The 20,167-nt window shown below is 47.7% G+C and overlaps 1 protein-coding gene across 2 annotated transcripts in view; it reads left to right on the top strand.

The window, feature by feature from the left end:
- LOC128071174 (WW domain binding protein 1-like) overlaps nt 1-15,067 on the top strand; it is a 59,669-nt gene extending 44,602 nt beyond the window's left edge. For both annotated transcript variants that reach the window (XM_052664141.1, XM_052664142.1), the window contains exons 2-4: nt 1,663-1,765; nt 9,937-10,098; nt 11,413-15,067. In XM_052664141.1, the coding sequence (XP_052520101.1) occupies nt 1,663-1,765; nt 9,937-10,098; nt 11,413-12,164 (1,017 nt within the window). In that variant the 3' untranslated portion in view covers nt 12,165-15,067. The remainder of the gene's footprint in view (nt 1-1,662; nt 1,766-9,936; nt 10,099-11,412) is intronic.
- Nucleotides 15,068-20,167: the final 5,100 nt, after the last annotated feature.

Raw genomic sequence — 20,167 nt, forward strand, 5'->3', positions numbered from 1 at the left:
ACAAGTATCTTGCCCACGTTTCCTTCTTCCTAAACCCCTTTGCACCAGGGTGTAAGGCTCTTAAAGACCAGGAAACACCTGAGGATGTGGTGGAAACATGCTTTGAGCCAGGGATCTGAGTTTTAGCCGTGCCCTTTCTTTTGTCTTCGCCCTGTGGCTTCAGGTCCCCAGCCTCTAGCCCTGTAGACAGTCTTTGGATTGCTTTGTTTATATCCTTGGCCAAGTAGACAGCATAGTAGAGCAGGGCCCAGAGAACAGGAACCAACTATGTGGCTTGAATTTCCACTGGCAGATGTCCGCCCGGATGTACACTGTGGGCAGGGTCAGCCTGAGTAGCAGCAAATACAATACTGTGGTTTTAGTTTCTTTGCTGAGCAGGGTTTTTTTCCCTTCCTAACTGTGCTTCTTGAGGTTAGGGACAGTGTCTTATTCATCTTCACGTCTCTCATACCTAGCCCAGTGTTCGGCACAGAGACGGTGTCCAGTCAATGATTGTGTTGCTTCTTTAGGATAAAGAAACGTTGAAAGCCACATCTTAATAGGTCTCATGTACTGTGGCCCAGAGGACATTGGAGGCTGAAGTTTATTTAAGTTATTATAAACTTATTTATAAATAATAATAAACTTTTTATAAATAAGTTATAAAGCTTATTTATAAACTTACTGAAGTTTATTTAAGATTCATATCTTAACTGTGAAATATAAAATAAACCCTTCCACCTTTATTCCCATCCACCAGTGCTGTGAATAGAATTTGGCAAAATGCTAGATGGTTACTCAGCAGTGCCCTTTCTATAGCTGTCCCTGACAAGGGACAGTGTGAATTCTAGATCCAGTCAAGATTATTAAGAGATCATCTGATAAGCAAAAAAAGGTCTAGCAAATTGAAACTGCATTAGGTCACCTAAGCAAGTCATTCTTAAGACTGAAGAATTTTAGTAGCAGGTTTTTTAGCCTTCTTTTGAATCACGCTGTAATTAACCTTGGAGATTATATGTTTTAAAGGGAGGATGGACTGGCTGACCAGATGCTAATCCTAGAGTACGTACTGCCTTAATTATTCCAGGAACTTTCACAGAGAAGCTGGTTTTATTTAAAATGTACAGCCAGTTACAGGAGAATCATGACCGTCTTATGGGCTAAATTAGCATCAGAACATGGGGTGCTTCAGCTTGGACATCAAGCAAGGAGGACTCTGCTCTGTTTTTCTCTCTGAGAACTCTGCTCTTCACCACTTGGCTTTGTGTACTGAATCTTCTTCCCTCTTTAATATTATTTTTCTTAAATCTGCTGTTGTTGCTTGGTTTTTCTTTTTTTCTCAATGGAGTAAATATTGGTACAGACTGTTTGGTGGAGGATGGATAGGTGACCAGAAAGAGGGGGATAAGAAGAAAGTATTAGTCGCTCAGACGTGTCTGACTCTGTGACCCCATGGACTGTAGCCCGCCAGGCTCCTCTGTGCATGGAATTCTCCAGGCAAAAATACTGAAGTGGGTTGCCATTTCCTTCTCCAAGGGATCTTCCTGACCTAGGGACTGAACCCAGGTCTCCTGCATTGTAGACAGATTCTTTACCAACTTAGCCACCAGGGAAGCCCTATGAGAAGAAAGGTGATATTTAAAAGCTATAATTTAATGTGCTAAAATTTTGAATTTCTTTTAGGATAAGGAAACCTGCGTGGGTACCAACAATCAGAGCTACATCTGTGACACAGGACACTGCTGTGGACAGTCTCAGTGCTGCAGCTACTACTATGAACTCTGGTGTAAGTCCTTGCCTGGGGGTTTCTTGGTGTCTAGCCATCTCAGTTCACCGCCTCTGCTCATTGGGAAACTGAAGGCTGGTCAGCCTTGTTCCTACTCTCTCGGTGGCAGTGTTGGCGAGCAGACTCTGCTAGGTTCTGGAAGCAATCCTTCTGTAGAGGAGGAGTGCTTCGGTGCTCTTTGGACACCATGAGCTAAAGACTGGAAAATATGGTCTGAGCCCCTCCTAAGAGGCCATGGTTAGCAGATCTGCTGCAGAAGCTTCTGAGTGGGATTCTCTTGGATGCCCTCTTCAGGGTGTGCCAAACAGTGATAGCAACTTATGCCCTCTCATGGGGCAGCCCAGCTGCCTCCCAATCTTTGCAAAGAAAGGTTTGCAACAGTCAAGCTGCTGTGGATGCCGGGCTGCTCTCTGGATAGCTGTAATGCCATTTTCTTGTTTAAAAAGAAACAAAACACCAGGACTTCCCAATTCCTCATAGATCCTCAAGGAGCTGCCTCTGTTTCTGAGGGTCCCTCTCGGTGGGATAATCTTTCCTTAGGTCATGGCCAACAGAGCCCTCCTGGAGAGGAGGAATAGAGGTTCAGCCCCCTTTGTTCCTTCCCCAGATCACAAACTGAAGTGTCTGGAGGCTTCTCAGTCCACCTAATCTGTTACTGTTAGCTCAGAGCCATTTAGAGTTGTCAGCTCCACCACCTTGTCACTGGCTCGGTGGAGGCCAGGACCACTTGCATCTTCTTGAGTTGTGCAAGGATGGGGACATTGCCCTGGGCTTCAGGGAGTGACCTACACTTAGAGAGTTCACTGAAGCACTTTGTATTCTGATCTTCCTGAAACTCAGATGAGACACTGGGGATACTGGACAAAGAAGGGGGGAGGATGGGAGAGTCCTGAGGGCAGAGCGTTGCCAGGTGACCAGCACTACAGTGGTTCTCAAGCTGTCCGTTGATAGAGGGGGCAGTAGATTGTTTTCCCGGAGAATTATAAGCCCCCATCACTCCCTCCATGTGGAGACAACCTTTGCCGCTTGCTTCACATCCTTGCCATCACCTCCACCTCTGCCCTTTTCCCCCTTCTCCTTTCTGATCTCCCCATTCACCCCACATCAGGTATATGTCAGAAAGCAGCTAGAACGGCTGTTGTTTAAAATGGAAAGGAAATTAGACTCTTGGCTGGGAAGCTTCTCCCTCTGGATGCAAACGATCTTGTAGCCAGTGGGAGTGGTTCCTACAAAAAAGACGTCTCCTCACCCTCGTACTTCCCTTTTGATGACTGGCTCTTCTGCCTCTCTGAGGAATTCCGGGGTGATTAAGGGCAGACTCCTTCCCAAGGAGAGAACAGAGTTCAAAATGTCCCCATCAGTCTTCCAAGTACATAAGCAGCAGCAGCAGCACAGGCAGGCCTGGAGTTGTTGGTGCTATTTTAGAAGGGGTGGGGCTGAGGGACTCACTGGAGAAACACAAAGTGCCAGGCAGGTGGACAGACTGTTTAAATGTTTTAAAACGCAGATAACCACAGGGTTCAAATTCTCCCTCTCACCCCTTATTAAAACAAAAGTCAAAGCTGGGCTGCCAAAAAGCCACTGAGCTGCGGTTTGTTTTTCTGGGGCCCGGCCCAGGCGGCGTCAGTTGCAGAAAGGATGGAGTTGCTAATGGCCCCCATCTCAGATTGACAGAGCCTCCTGAGGTGTTGGCGGAATAGACTCAGTAGCCACCAGAGTTGGGTCATGAATGCCAAGGCTGGAGGGGGGTGATGGGGACAGGGAGATGCGAGATACAGGTGTCAGGGAGGCAGGTGGTCTGGGAACCAGGCACTTCACCCCACGGGCCTAAGGAAAGCCAGGGGAAGAGCTGCACAGTGGCTAATCATTTCTCCAGTCGTGGTTAGCTGGGGAAAGAAGGAGGCCAGACAGAGACCAGTCTGGCCGGGGAGGAAAGATTCACCCCTGTACAACTTGGCCGTTGCTTGCCAAGTTCTCAAGAGACAGAGACTAAAAGCCCAACTTCCTCTTTGTGCCCAGAAATGGCTTTTTGGTCAGAAGATGCCCAGTGAGCGTTCCGCCTCTCTCCGGAATTCTTGGTTTTTCTCCTTCTTGAGGGCCTGGCCTCGGCCAGATGTGGAGAGGAGGGAGGTCAAGTGTAGGAATGAGCCCTTTCAGTTCTCATCAGAACTGTGCTTCTGGTCACTTTGAACCCTGTTCTCTCTAATTGCCTCTGAACTCTGCCTGAAAATAATGGGCTTTGGGTTATTCTTTTTTCTTTTTCCTTTGGAAGGAAAAGATCTCAGCCAGGAAACCCTTGGCAGAGTTTTTGTCAGACAGAGTACCTTTTTAACCATAGTTGCCTACTGGGAAGGCCTCGGGGAAAAATAAATGCCATTTCCATCAACCCTCATACCACCGCTAAGCCAAATTTTCCTGTGTGCTGAGGACTGGCACACACACACATGAGAGCCCACTTTGCACAGACACACAAGCACATCATAAACACACAGAGACCTAAACTTCAACCAGCACCCTTTCTCCACTGTCTCTTTAATCTCTCGTAACATAGGCCATTGTCATCAGTGGGTCTGCATCAGTTCAGGAGTGAAAGTCCTGTTTTACCACCGCCATGTTTGAGGCTTTAAGACCTGGCCTTATCATCCCATGCGTTTTTATGGCTCTTGTACTTTCAATCATCATTCAGTCGTTTATTCAGCAAACTCTTATTCCAGTGGTTTCAGACTTTGGCAAGTGTCTGCGTTTCCTGGAGGGCTTATTAAAGCGTGGATTTCTGGGCCCAAGTCCTAGAGTTTTTGATTCAGTAGGTCTGAGGTGGACCTGAGAGTTTGCAATTCTAACCAAGTTTCTGCTGGATGAGGTGGCCTCCTCTGTGTTAAAATGTGTAGGGAGACAGAATCCTTGCCATCAAGAAGGGAGTCTCTAAGCAGAGAGAGGAAATAATACAACATGCCTCACTACTAATGCAAAGTAGAAAGTGGAGTGTGTGTGCCAAGACCACTGGGTATGTGCTAGAAGAATTTGCTTTCGCTGGACAGAATTCAGGCAGGCTGCATGGAGGTGGTGGCATTTGAAGTAGGCCTTAAAGAAAGGGTGGATAGGATTTAAATACATGGAGAAGGATAAGATGACTTCTCAGGCAGAGGAACGCCAAACACCATAGGTCAAGGCTTCATGGGAAAGAAGAGAGCATGCATCACGTTAACCTTTTCCCTGGGATCGTGGGGTTCACTCAGGAGATGAGGGTGCTGGTGTGCATAAAACTCTGCTGTGGGCTGGGCACCCAGTAAAGTCTGCACACATGTCAGCTCAGCCTGCTCTAAGGACAATCCTGCCAGATATGCATAGCCCATTTCTCAGGATCTGGGATGTTCAGTCACCAGTCAGTCAGTTGTAGTTGAGTCGTCGGGTTAGTGTGCCTCACACAAAGCTACCCCCTTCCAGAACTCTTAAGTGCCAAGCCACAGGGTGGTGGGCCCAGATTGTGGAGGGTCTCGAATGTTGAGGTTTGAGAACTCTGCATGTGGACATTAACTCAATTATCCTCACAATGACCAAGTAGGTAGAAACTGTTATTCTCCCCATTTTACAGATGAGGGAAGTCAAGACAAAATGACCAGGGTGACAAAGCTAGAATATGAAACTTGTCCAGTCTTTCTGATGAAGTTGCAAGTCCTCTGAAGTCTTCATTTCCCAAATTCAGGCCTTGTCCACAGTGGAAAAGGCGATCCTTTTCCACTGTGGAAAGAGCTGTCAAGGGCTAAGGAGGATACCCACCATCCTATGGGGTAGGAGGAGAGCTAGTAGACAGTATACTTTGGCTTCCTAATGAGGAATTTCCTGCCAGTTGGGGAGTGGTGTTTTCCCAAGTTTATAGTGAACTCTGGGGGCACATGACTCAGTTCCTACACTGGACTGTGATTGTTTTTAAAAACATGTTTTCCATTTTGCTTAGCATGACAAGCGTGCCCCACAGTGAGGTCACAGCTTTCAAAGGTCATTGGGGAATGTAATCTGTGGGTAGATGTGTGTTTGGGGAGGAGGGCATGCTTCTGTCTTTCTCTGTATGGCTCCTTCTTTTAGGTTTTCCTTTTAAAAACTTTCCTCCTTGTTTGAAAACTAGTGAAAAGATCAAAAGTTTGCACAGCTCCATAGGGACTAGTCTAGATGGTCCCCCTTTTAAAGATGTGGGGACGTGGCTTTGACTAGAATCCAGTAGGATCTGTTGTGTGAGGGCCAGACAAGAATGCCTTCTGTCTTCCCACATTAACTCCATCAAGTGGGACCAGTCCTTAGGGGGCTTTTCTGGACCTATGCTAATGCCCCATTACTCCACTTGGCCCCTCTGCTCCCACATCAGTTTTCCCCTAGTTTTGATCCATACTGTCACTTTGTGATACTGTATTAGAAATGCAGAAATTGGAATTCAGTTTGAGACTTTATATAATATACAAATGGTACATAGTAGGGAGAGTTTTTCTACCCATGCTACCACAAGAAAAGAAGCAACTGATGGAATTTCAGTAGACATACGAGTTTTCTGGTGCTGTTAGATATGACTGCGGTAAGGTAACCCTTTGCCAAAGGGTGACAAATGCCTCTACTTGTCTCATTTCTTCCCCCAATCTCCTTCCACCCTGCCTCATTTTTCCTTTAAAAAAAATAAAAAAGACAAGACCTCTTTTTCTATTACACTTCTAGTTCAGTGGAACTTAGGCTTTTTCTGGAACAAGGATTCTCTTAAGAATCTGATGAACATTTGCAATCTTCTCTTCCAGAAGAGCCTATAAAGGATCAATCTGGATAGGCTAGAGGTTATGCTCCGTAATAAACAAGTCCAAACTCCTGGAGGTCCTAAAACAACACGTTTATTGCTCACACTCTGTCCATCACAGATTGGACGGGAGCTTTGTTCCTACTTCTTTATCCTCTGGGGCCAGACTGACACTGAAGTCAGTCTAGAATGTTATGACTTGCTATAGCAGAAGGGAATCTAACGGAAGGTCTCACATTAGCAAGAAATGTTCTGGCCTCTTAGTGACATCTGTTACTTCCAGTCTCAATTTGTTAGTTAGAAGTAGCCCCAAAATGTCACCTAATCATAATGGGGCCAGGAAATTCAAGCCTACCCACATGCCAAGAAGGGGGAGAACCAGAAATATTTGGCCATCATGAAAACCATGAAAAAAATCTCTGCTGTAATAGCTAAGAAGTTTTGCCTTCGATCATATATAGTGCAGCATTAAGGTTTCAAGTTAATTTACCTTTAGGTAAGAAGCAATTGGAAAAGTGACAGGAGGGAAAAAGTAGAGTTAGGTGCTGATTATCTCATGGGATAATGTACTTTTAAAATTATCAGGTAACACAGAAGCATAAAGAATTGTGATATGATGCTGGGCAAGTTAATGTAGGTAATATAAAAAAGTGGTTAGCCCAGAATCTTTTAGACTTGACTCTAAAATATTCCCTGGTGGCTCAGAGGGTAAAGCGTCTACCTGCAATGTGGGAGACCTGGGTTCAGTCCCTGGATTGGGAAGATCCCCTGAAGAAGGAAATGGCAACTCACTCTAATACTCTTGCCTGGAGAATCCCATGGACGGAGGAACCTGGTAGGCTACAGTCCACAGGGTCACAAAGAGTCAGACACGACTGAGCAACTTGACTTTCTTTCTTTCTTTTTCTAAAATGTTCTCAGAGAAAGGCTCTTTAGCAGAGTGCATTTTCCTTGCTTATGCCGCCTCCCTTGGGTGTGACCTAACCCTGCAAGGCTGGGAGCTGACCGGACCATAGAGGCAGGAGATGTTACAGGGCAGCAGTGGGAGGCCAGTTCACTCCCAGAGCTCCTTTCTGGCCTCAAAACCCCTCCCTGAGGGCTCCACTAACAGTATCCAGTCTCCGGTCAGCCAGTATTGAAAGGAGGGGAGTGTTTAAATTAGATTAAGCAAATGTCTGCTGTGACTCTGGGAAGGACCACGAGGGAGACTTCGGACTTAAACTTAACGTCTGTGTTCTCTGGTTAGGATTGGGGTTTTTCTGTCTGCTGATGGGAAAAGGGGAAAAGATCCTCTCCTCATTGTTCTCCGCCTCTTCTGTCACCAGACCTCAGCAGAAGTTTCTGTTGAACTGTGACATGTGCTAAAAGCAGCAAGGTGCAGCAAGTGGTGTTGCCAGCCTGCCAGGGCTGGAAGGCAGTACTGCTGCCCTGTCTTACCCTGTAGGGGTGGCTCTGTGGGTAGACTGAGAGAGGACACCCCTGGGGGACAGAAAGAAACACCCTGGGTGTTGCCAGAGGCCACACCCTAGATTTCAATGGGCTCTTTAAATTTATTGTGTTCTGGTACAAAAAGGAGAAGAAAATCAGGGATTTATTCATTTGTAATTGTTTACCAAGAGAGAGAAGCTTTTTTTTTTTTTTTTTAATATTCATTCTGATAAGAGTTATAGAAATACTTAACATGTTCTAAACACAAACTTATAGTTACAGAACAGATGATTAAAAATAATATGTAACATTTATAATGGAAAAAATTGAAGTTCCTCAGAAATAGGGAGCAAATGAAAAATAATTTAGTCTCATTTAATAAAAACTCACCTTAAAACTACTCCTCAGATTTAATTGAGAAAAAGTATTTTTTTTTTCCCAAAGAAGTACACGTTCATCTTAGAAAATGCAGGAATTGCAGATAAGCAAAAAGTAAGAACTGGTAACAGAAAATCCTGTTGTCCAGGAATAATCTCATGATTAACTTCCTTATCATCCCTCTGGATATTTATACTTTTTTTAAGCAAAAGTTGGGGTTATATTTTATGCTGTTTTGTAATTGCTTTTTTTTCTATTTAGTATTTGAAACGTCTTATTATGTAAAAAATAGTATTCTGTGGATAATTTTTTAAATGATTCATATCATTTCATTGTATGAAGACATTCCCAGAGGAATTTTTAAGCCTATTCAGAAATGTATTAATTTTTTTAACCCAGAAAAAATAAAAATTAGTCACAGATATTTTTAAGTTTTAACTTACTTTGTTTCTAGTTTTATAATTTGAAAGAAGAAAATAAAAATTGGGATAAAATTTCTTCTCATAATCCCACAACTTAAAGATGTCACTGTTTTTGTGTTTTTATTTCCAATCTTTTTTTCCCCTCTAATCTGTATTTATTTTTTAAAGCAAAATTCCTCATTTATTAAACAAATTAGAACCCTTTTCTGTATACATGTGAAGATTGGAGAGGGGTTCTTATATTAGGGTTTGCCAGGATTCTCTAAATATGATCAAAGAGAACATCAGTGGGAAATGAGAAGAAACAGTCCACCTGGGGAAAGGAGAGCTATGGGCTTCTCCCCTGCTCCTCTACTCCTCTCTGGAGCCAGGAGGAAGAAAGGGAGACCACTGATGCTTCCCAGTCTAAGCCAGCTGCAGGCAAAGCAAGGTAGGGGAGTGGATTGTTAGTGATGATGTGAGATGGAATTGTACCAGCTCATGTCAAGAGCAGAGGAAGTTGTTTATACTCTCCAGGGAAGTAATGGGCTGAGGCAATTAGAATTTTTCCGCTTCTAATTTCCGTGACTCCTGTATGATGGAGGCAAAGTGGTAGAGGAAAAAACTTTTATCAGGCGGTCCCTCCGGGGTCCTCTGCAACTGCTTTCTGCTGAGTTGTGGGGATTCTGAGGGGCTCTTCATTCTTGGTGGGGAGCCTGGGAGCCATCCTTGTGGGCCAGGGCTGGGGAGGGGAGATGGGCACCAAGAGAGGCTGAAGCATTTTCTCAGATCTCTTAAGAGAGGAAGGGCACATTGTCCTGAAAGGTAAGCATACTTAATGCCCACCAGACCAAAAATATAGGAGAACCTGGGGTGCTAGACGAACACCTCAGCACTCCTCCCCTCTCCCAAGAGCCTGGAGGCACCCCGGAGTGAGTAACCTCTTTTAGGGTCACTTTTCTTAACATTCTTGCCCTCTTCCATCCCACATATCTTTCACTCTGGTACAAACATTTATGAAAATTGAATACAGGTTCTGAATGCAACTGCCGGGCAAGGCTCAGCAGTACTAGCTTCGGCTAGGTGCGCACCGTCCCAGAGTCGCCCTGTGCAGTGAGCAGCCCCTCCAGCTGGTGTCCCACTGGCATTCACGGTGTGCCTGCCCCTCTCTGTCTTTCCTTCCCTCCCAGGGTTCTGGCTCGTGTGGACCATCATCATCATCCTGAGCTGCTGCTGTGTCTGCCACCACCGCCGAGCCAAGCATCGACTTCAGGCCCAGCAGCGGCAGCATGAAATCAACCTGATCGCCTACCGGGAAGCCCATAATTACTCAGCGCTGCCATTTTATTTCAGTACGTACTCCAGAAGCCACCAAACCCACTCTCAGAGGGAGCGGGAGGGTGGGGGGTATGACACATAGACTGTGGGCCTCAGGGCTTGGCCTCTTTGTGCCTAGAGCAGGGTCTCAGAAGTGGGAACAAGAGGGTGTGCACCTTGAGCACGGAGAGGCCAGGGCTGTGGATGTAGCCCCTGGGCTGCTCCATTCCACACTGGCTGGATTCTCACTGCATCTCTACTCCTTTAGATTTTTGTTAGGCATGTTGTTGAATGGTGTATGATGTGAATGAATTGAGATTTTGAGGTCAGTGGGCTTGAAATCTCTCCATTTTGCTTCCTGCCATGTGATATGCCTAAGCAGAGGCTGCCATAAAAAGGGCAGGAATGGGAGGTGATATTGGGATTTCCTGAGAACCAAGAAACTCAATGATTCACTGAAGGGCACACTCACCTGACATCCCTGGGGTTCCTTCCACTGATCTCTCAAAGGATTGGTGGAGGCCCAGTGGTACAGCCTGTCCAAAGGCATTCTGCAGTGTGTTCCACAGAATAAAATAGTTATGAATTTAGAATTCCTCATCTAGAAGAATTAAGTGCTTAGCACAGTGGCCGGTGTATAGTAAGTGCTCAGTAAATGCTAGCAATCACTGTTATAATTAGATCATCTGTGTCTCAAAACAGAAGATTACTCACCTGCCATATTCCTAATAAGCCTTGATGACAGGTCCCTCATCCTGCATTGGTAAGCCACCTGCTATTGGTCTGAAGCAGGATGAGGTTTAGTGTGTCTTTCCAGCCGTACCAGGGTGAGAGGCAACACAGATTTCCAGCCTCCCAGAGAAAGGCTCTCTTCATGATAAACATCTGGAAAATCGGGGAAGTGGGTGCAAAATGGGAGAAAGAAGTGTCAGGATGTTTTAAGTTAGGGCCCCTAACCCCAAGGCCTATGGGAGACAGATGGCAGACACAATCTGAGCCAGAAACATGAGACCCGGGTGTATGTAGAAACAGGTCCCTTCCAGACAGAACTCTCTTGGCCGTTCACCACATTTGCTGAACCTCTTCTTTAACTCCAGATGAGCAAAAGTCCTTGCCTGTGAAACAGCTTTAGGAGCTCTCAGATTTCAAGAAGCTAACATAGGTTACTCTTAGTCTGTCCCTCTTTCTCTGCAAAGTCACTCACGGCCCTTTGTCCTGCCTGCACCTGAGAGTTGTCATTTAGTGGGTATGCTGCGGGTGGGATGAGATACCTGTTTAGTGTGAGCCTGCAGTCTGTCCTGTAACAGTTGCCAGTGCAGTAATTTCTCCTCCCTACCTCCCCATTTTAGGGTTTTTGCCAAACTATTTACTACCTCCTTATGAGGAAGTGGTGAACCGACCTCCAACTCCTCCCCCACCATACAGTGCCTTCCAGCTCCAGCAGCAGCAGCAGCAGCAGCAGCTGCCTGCACAGTGTGGCTCTGCAGGCAGCAGCCCCCCAGGCACCGACCCCACCAGGGGCTCCCAGGGGCCTCAGAGCAGCCCCTTGTCCGGGCCCAGCAGAAGTAGCACGCGACCCCCAAGCGTCACTGACCCTGAGCCCTCTGACGTGCCAGCAGACCCAGCAGCCACCAAAACCTCTGGCATGGAGCCCAGCGGCTCTGTGGCTGGCCTGGGGGAGGTGGACCCCACGGCCTTCCTGGACAAGGATTCCGAATGTAAGGAGGAGCTTCTGAAAGAGTACAGCTCCGAGCAGGGCAGTGCCCTCCCTGACAACAAAGACAAGACACCCGGCAGACACCGCCGCTTCACGGGTGACTCAGGCATCGAGGTGTGTGTGTGCAACCGGGGCCACCATGACGATGACCTCAAAGAGTTCAATGCGCTCATCGACGATGCTCTGGACGGGCCCCTGGACTTCTGCGACAGCTGCAACGTGCGGCCACCTGGCGACGAGGAGGAAGGTCTCTGCCAGCCCTCCGAGGAGCAGGCCCAGGAGCCCGGGCATCCACACCTGCCAAGGCCGCCTGCCTGCCTACTGCTGAACACCATCAATGAGCAGGACTCCCCAAACTCCCAGAGTAGCAGCTCCCCCAGCTAGAGCAGGTCCTGGCTATACCTGAGAACTTGGCGATGCAACCAGGGTAGGGGAAAACCATGCGAGAAGCATTAAGTAACTGTGTTCCTTTCCCCGCACCCCCTGCTCCTGCATTTTCCTGCATCTCCAGGTACAGTTTGGGGTGTGGGTGGCTTGCCCCCTACAGAAGCACAGTGCCGTGGAGGGCTGAGAAGTTATCCTATGACTCATTCCTCATACCCACCCCATTCCCCTTTACCTCTTTTAAAGTCACATCTCACTACCTGCTTGGGTCAGGGAGATGTGTGTTCAGAAGCCCCCAAGGAGGGAACGAGACCGTGCCCTGAGGTGACTCTTGGTGATGGAATGGATGTGCTTTCCGGTGTTAGTTTATGAGAACCTTGCTGCATCTCTGTCCAGAGGAGGTGGCTAGTCTCAGCCCTGGATGAAGAAGGAAGCTCACAGAGGCCCAGGGATTGTCGCCCCTTGCTACCAGCATCTGTGGAGCCAGAATTGTGTTCTGCTGTGGTGGGGAGGAGAGTTGACTGGCAGTTGTGTGGTGGGTTGGTGAGGGACTTGTGCTCTCAAATTCCAGGTGACGAGCTCCCGGTGCCAGGGTGTCCTGGAGGGGCCCCTCCCTTTTCAGCAGGATCTAGCTGGCTGCAGGCTGGTTCCAGGCTGGAAGATTATATACCTGCCTTTTGTTTTGTTTTGTTTTTTAAAGAAAAAAACAACAACAAAAGCAAGCTGAAAACAAGAACTTGACCAATGGGCAGGCAAGAATTCTGTTATGGAAAAGGGAAGTTTATGTCTTTTTCTCAACTTGGCCTTCAAAGAGCCTGGCTATAGTTGAGCCAGGAGATAAATAATGTGCAGGCTTGGGTGGGGGCTGTCTCTGGAACTCCTGTGGATGAGCAGGAGGCCCTGCAGTGTGGCAGCGGACGGAGGTGCAACTTCCCATTGTCTCTGCCCTTTGATCTGCACCCATGGGTGACCAGTGCCCTCCCTGCGTCCCAGACACACGTCTACGGGCCTGCACATCTCACTGTTCTCGACGAACAAATGAGGCTGTGGGTCCTGAGAAAGGGCAGGCCCACAGTCGGGCTCTCACACAGTATTTTCTCTTGATTCTGAATTAAGTTGTTTTGTTTATTTGTTTGTTTTTTCAAACTGACCACTTGGAAAAAAATGCCTTGGTTATCTGTGGTTTTCATGCCCTTTGCCTGCTCCGCAGCACCCCTTGAGTGGGGTATCTAATTTTTGTAGCCTATGTAAAGAGTCTCAGTGGCCCATATAGGAGGGTGTAGGCAGCCCTTCTGAAGGACCACAGGATCCTTAATTCCTGTAGTTTTGCTTCAGAAACCAGGTGAGCTTTGATAAGAATAATCTGAATGGAGAAAGCAAACTGCCGAAACTAACATTCCCTGCCCAGCCCTGTTCACATGAAGAATAATGATATTCAGAGTAGGCATTGATGTTTTGGTTAAGAAAGGAAGGCATATATCTGTATATATATGAATACACACGTATCTATGTGTATGTGTATATATATGTATATGTATATAAACACATACACACAAAATAGACAAAGCTGAGGCTGTGAGGTGAACAAGTGTCTGCATTTGGAGTCCACAAAACCAAAATCCATGTTGAACAAGTGCAGTCTGTATACAATGACTTTTCCAGTAACCTGTGTGTCTGTCCATTGTGTGTGAGCCCCCAGCCCTGTTTTCCTGTGAATATACTTTGAGCGGCAGCCACTCTGTTCACATTACCCATGCGTTCGGAGCAGGCGCGGCCCTCTCAAGGTAATTTATTTTACGCATTTACTGTTTACTGAGCAAATGTCTGACTGTGCACTTGGGTGTCAGCAGTGCTGTTGACGGCAGTCCCCACGTTTGCCAGAGATACTGTGCTCCAAGTAGAGGTTTTACTCTACCCCTCACTGCAATTTGCACATTGCTCCATGGACACGCGGAAGCCTGTGTCCTGTTCCCTGTAAGCGGAAAGCGCTCTGAACCTGTCCGCTTTCCCCAGCTGCTCCCAGCCCTCGGCATCGGCCCCCAGGAGGGTCCAAACCCCCTCGGAACAGAGGGCCAAGGTGGAACCTCAGACAGAAGCTTGACTGGATCTTCGCGGTCCAACTCAGACGGGCTTTGGCCCAGGCATCGGCCCTACCCAGAATTGCCAGGAGGCTTTGATGGCCACCACAGTGCCCTAGGGCTTACCTCCCTCTGCTGAGGGTCCAGCACATGGCCGATGTGTGGCCAGAGCAGGCAGGAGTGTGCCTGCAGCCCCCCTCAGATGCCTTTCCTGACGCCTTTTTTTTTTAATCCCACACAACTCACTGAAGTGTCTCAAAGGCTATCAAGTTTTACCAAAATGAACCCTGTTTGAGTTAACTGGTTAAAGGGGTGGATTCTGGCCCTCTGAAGATTCCTTCTCCAGTCAGAGTGGGGAACTGGTCTGCAGGTTTACTGTTGGCTTCACTGCAGTGTCTGACCCTAAAGGCATGAGAAGAAAATGAAAATGCGGCGGGTGGAGCTGGACTCGAGTCCAGTGTCACCGCCTGGCCCCTGCTACATGAGGCTGCCCTGCACATGGAAGCACGGGAGTAGGGAGCTGAAGGACCCTTGAGGGGCCGGGGAGATTTGAGGGAGCCTGGTGTTCCAGGCAAATGAGAAGAAAGGGATGGGTCAAGGGTTTGGTGCTACAGTCGGAAGATTTGCAATTGCTAACACATTCCTGTGTGAGGCACATCACCCTTTGTCAGTTATTGTGAATATGTGTATTTTAAGCAATAAGATTCAGCTGGTCAGACTTTTCTGGGCAGTCTTGGTGACACATTTCCTGTGCTGTGATTGTTCTGAAGACAGAGTGGCTCTAACCACTGTGAGAAGCCCAAATAAAATCCATCCCCAAAACCTGATTATGCTTTTTCCTTGCAATGCTTGTTCCTTTTTCCTCCTCCCCTTGAGATTCCTCACCTTCTCCACATAGAGGCTAAGAGACATCACAGCCGTCAGGACAGGCACTTGCGCTGAGGGCACTTTCTGTCCTGAGGACTTCCCCTCAAACCCCTTGCTCTGCCAAGAGGATATTTCTGAGTTCTTCATAAAGTCCCACAAACAGGTTAAAAGCAAACCCCTCCAAAAGCAAAAACACATTTTGTTAGAGACTCCGTAGCTAAGACATTTAAAGGAAGCGAACCCTTCTGGGGAACTCTTGTATTGGTACGGTAGAGTTGTGGGTGGGTGCTTGGCCTCGGAACTTAATACACACAAAAATGCAACATGGAGCCCCTATTTTGTGCTCAGCACTGTGCTGGGTCCTGGGGAGAATGTGAAAGAAATGTGTAAGACAAGGCTCCTCTTTCTGGAAGTTCAGTTACAGTGGAGAGGACGAAGCAAACTCATGTGAAATAGCTAACCAGCAATGTGAGGGCGGTTGAGAGGAAGTGGGCACTACAGGTTCAGAGAAGCTTGAGGAGTGTGGGGGGTAGTGTAGGGCTTGCCTTCCAGGCAGGGACCAGAGAACTGATTTTCAGGTGGCTGGGAGCCACTGGTGTGCCGACATCTGCCATCATGGGCCCATGAGCCTTCCTTCAGACTTACTGTCACTTTCCCCTCTGCCTAAGACTGTCCTCTTAGCACTTTGAGTCAGTGGTATTAAAGTCCCTTCTCCAAGACTGGGAAGGAAAAGCTTCTGCCTCTACCCGGATGGGGGGAACACCCCGACCCAGCGAGACTTCTCTGGGCCACATGCAGGTGGGCAAAGCAGGATGATGAGTACCCACAGAACCCTCCCTTGAGGCCTTGGCTCCCCAGGTGGGGTGATGGGCCAGTAGGGTATGCTGGCAGAGAGCGTTGTCTTCTCTAGCCCCTGGGTTTGCCCAGCAGTCAGCCGTGTGGTTTCTGAGAGTCCAGTAAAGCCAGGCATGCTTCCGACCCCATTTGACCCTGGGCCAGAGGATGCTACCCTGGCCCTTCAGTGACTCTGGTGGGATGGTTGCCACCTAGTTCCTTTTAAACTGCTGGGCTCCTCTAGGTAACCCCAGGGGAGCCATTTAGCATCTAGGGACAGTTACATTCTGAAGGCACAGGAAGGAAGTGGCAGAGCATATCGTTCTTAGCTTTTAAGCTAAGGTCTGAATGGCACGAAAACATAATGGTACAGCTATTGCAGGGTGCATACCAGAGGCTGTTCGTGTGCTCTTACTGCCCAGGTCATTAGCGACCCTCGCACAGCACCCCCGGCTCCTGAGTCACTGAGATCCTGATTTCTCAAATGAGGTGCAGCATTTGCTGTCTACCACGCCTGGTGACCAAGTTCAGGTGGGGACCATACCCGTTCCTGAAAACACAAAACAGTAGATTTGATGAACAAGAATTTCAAGAAACACCCCCTACTGTCCAATTTCCTATATTTTCAGCCGGGGGCAAAAAATCAAGGTTTAGCTCAGGAGAAGGAGCAGGAAGTGGGTTTGGCTGACTGTTGAAACCTGCTGGAAACCTGGTTTTTGTTGAAAAGGGCTGTGGGTCTTGGGAGATGTTTGGGATACAGTTCCCAGCTGGGACAGGTGACTGGACTTCCTTAAGAGCTGAGCACTTAAAAGCACCTATCATGTGCTAGGCACTGGGGATGTAATATGCCTTAGACCTGGCCCCTCTTCAGAAGACCGAATAATAGTCTATCAAGGGAGAAAGGCACATGAACAGTTTTAGCAGTACATGGTAAGTACCATGAAGCATGTGGACACAGGACGCTGTAGAGGAGAATGTAGCCCACCTGAGGGTTCAGGGCAGCCTTGCTGGATCCGGGACCTCTAAACTGAGCTTGCCAGGTGAAGAAAGGTGTAAGGGCAATTCCAGGCAATCAGTCTGCAGATTATTGAATGCCTACTGTATGCCAGGTGCTGAAAAGCACACAAAGAAAGTGTGGGAAACCTAAAACAAGAGAATGTGGTGTCATGTCTAAAACTGAGCAGTTTCATCCCTCTAGGTAATTGCCTTCTGGAAAGCGACAGAAGATGAAACTGGAGAGGTAAGCTGGTAATAGAAAGATTTTCATGTGTCCTTATTTATTGACTTTATTAACCCAGGTCTTTAGTATAAGCATCTTACCTATATTATTTTAGCCTCAAAGCAGCCCTCTGAAGTACAGACTGTTAATTATTCCTGCTTTATTAATGGGGATGAAGCATTCAGAGGAGTTAATTAACTGGTCCAAGATCACACGGCTGGTGGAGTTGTGGTAGAGCCAGGATTAAAACTCACATCTGTTGATTGCCAAACTACTGCTTAACTAGTTGGCCAGAGAGTGGAGAGTTGTATCGTTTGGGCTCACAAGCTATGTGAAGAACTTTTTATTTTCAAAGGTGAGAGGGAACCAGAGAAGGATGTGTTGAGCAGGGGAGTAACGTGGTAGCAATCGAATCAGAAACGGCTTCCTCTGGAGCTACTTTATTCCCTCTTCCTCTCCCCTTGCCTCCTTATGAGCCCCCACAGAGGCCCCACACCCAGGCAGCTTTCACCTAACAGAGCCCCTCAGTGCTGAAATGGCACGTGGTATCTGCTTCAGTAACCCCTTGGAAACACTAAAAGATTCAGGAGTTATTTGGACCTTGTTTGTATCTCTTCCTTGCAAGAGTGTTTTGCTCTGCCTTGGAGATAAAAAAAAAAAGCTTTTGTGGCAGTTGAGAGGGAGAAGAGGATTTTTGTTTGAGCTAAAATTTCTCCTCTTTCTGTATCAGCCTGCTCCTTGCCACAATTTAACTTTCCATTGTGCATCTTCAATCTAAGGAGTCTCAAGAAACCTTATCCCACTGGAAAACATTACAGAACACCCTGGTTTTGGAACTGTGCAAAGTTGTCTTTGAGGTCTCCACCCACTTCCCAGTTGCCAGCCTGCCCTGGCTCCAGCAGGAAAGGGGGCAGTGGGCAAGGCCATCTGGAGCTGCAAGAGGGGGCCCTCCTGTGGTCCTGTCCTGCAGACACCCATTTGGATACCTGCTCCCCTCCCTGACGAAGGCCTGACGAAGCTGGTAGCTTTTGGGAGGGTTGTGTAAAACCCTTAGAGAAGGCCTGATTTGGTGGGTCTGGACATAGGCACTAATAATAAAACCAGAATCTGTTAAGGCACTGAACAGGAAATGCAGATTCATATTTGGTCCTTAGCAAGCCTCTGAGGTAGGTGGTGCTATTTCTACACACCCATATTACAGATGAGAACACAGAGGTTCAGGAAGCCCTAGTCAGTGGCCTATGCTCACTGGTCCATAAATGACGACTCTGAGAGAACTTGCTCCTGCAGCCTGACCTCTTATCTTTTGTAACTTCCAACAGTGTGGACCTCTCTTCTCACACAGCCCTTTCTGCTTTTCTTCCTCACCAGAACCTCAGATAATGGCAGCCCAGGTGGTAAGTTACCCCACTTTCCCAACGAGAAGCCAACAGTGAGCCTAAGAGTCAGAGCCTGAGATCCCTGGGGACCAGAACCCGGGGCCTCCTCTTGCAGGCCTCCCCCCACCCCTCTAGAGCCTCTGTGATTAGATTCCTGTCCTGAGATGGGTGTTTGTCCCCATGAGCGTCCCTGGAGAGAGGGCTCTTTATATGCTGCATGTTTAGTGGCCATCAGAGGCCGACCAGAACATTCACACACTCACCCACCCACACCCCACAGCTAGGTCACCAGCGAGGGGCTCTTCTCCTCCCCACAGAACGGGGACTTTGGGGAACCACTCTTCTGAAGGACAGGGACAACCTGTTTCTCCTGCGAAGGCTAGCTCTTAACAACTCCTAAAAACTGATCATTAAACTTTCAGGAGTTTGTGAGCTATTTAATCAGAAAACTTATATAAGCTTGCAATTGAGTAAATTATATGTAAAACAAAGGTAATAAATATACAAAACTGATCATTTCCTAATTATTTTGCTACATTGCTATTATCTACGCCCTTGAGGTAGGGTGGGAATACTGTATAATGGTATCAACTGTGTAATATAATGGCAAATAGTATGTTATGCTACTGTGAGTCTCTTCCCCAGCTCCTGTGTGACATTATATTGGTGGCTTGAAATTGGTCACGATGGAAATGTTCATACCACCGTGATCGGCAAACACTGCAAATCAGGGCTGTTTCCTCTCACCAGCACCAAGTAACTTGTGTTGTTTAATGTTTGTTTGCCATCACACCACTATCCTGGTTAAGGGCAGTCTGAGGCTGAAAAGGTGGCTGTAGGGTCCTGATGAAGAACTTCGAGCTTTGCCAAAGATCTGGATTTCCTTCTGCATAAGGAGTTAGGGTTCTTTAATCACCAGACCAATTAGTTGAGTGATGTAGAGCATCTGACTCATTTCTCTTGTGTGTCTGACCTTCTGCTTGTCAGGTCGTCATTCAGCCAAAAGAACACAAGAGGGCTCAGTCTTGAATTCCAGAGATGCTGGGGCAGACAGTGTCCCTGGAGGTCTCCACACCCATTTGCAGCCCAGGCAGGTGCTCAGATGCACATGCGATTCCACACCAAGGAACAGAAGCTGAGCACTGAAAAGATTTAGGTCGCTGGGAAAAGGCCTTCCAGGCAGGGGAAGGGCAGTTTGGGCAGGTGTCAGAGGTCACTTCCTGAAAGGACACTCAACTCTGTACTCTCTCTCCCCAGCCAGACAGCCAAGCCCTTCTGCACAGAGGCAGAAGACCTGTCGGGAGAGCGTGCTGGCTCCTCATTCCACATCACTGAAATATTCTGGGTTCTTGCCCTTAGGGCACGTCATCGCCCCACATTCTCCTCTTCGCCTCTCATTTCACGGCCAGTCAATGGTCTGAATCTAGTTGGGGAGTGGTTGATTCCATCCCGGTTACACTTGCCCACCTCTTCTAAAGGGGATGTTGTTCACCTGTTCCTTTCAGAGTCAGAGCAGATTGGAGCACTTCCCTCCTCCAGCTGGGCCGCTCTCCACTTTCTGAGCCGAGGGTTGCTCAGCTCTGGATCAGCAACCAGCCGATGGGGTCAAGGGACCCGGGAGAAGGA

The sequence above is a fragment of the Budorcas taxicolor genome, unplaced genomic scaffold, assembly GCF_023091745.1.
Source record: "Budorcas taxicolor isolate Tak-1 unplaced genomic scaffold, Takin1.1 scaffold275, whole genome shotgun sequence".
Classification (NCBI taxonomy): Eukaryota; Metazoa; Chordata; class Mammalia; order Artiodactyla; family Bovidae; genus Budorcas; species Budorcas taxicolor.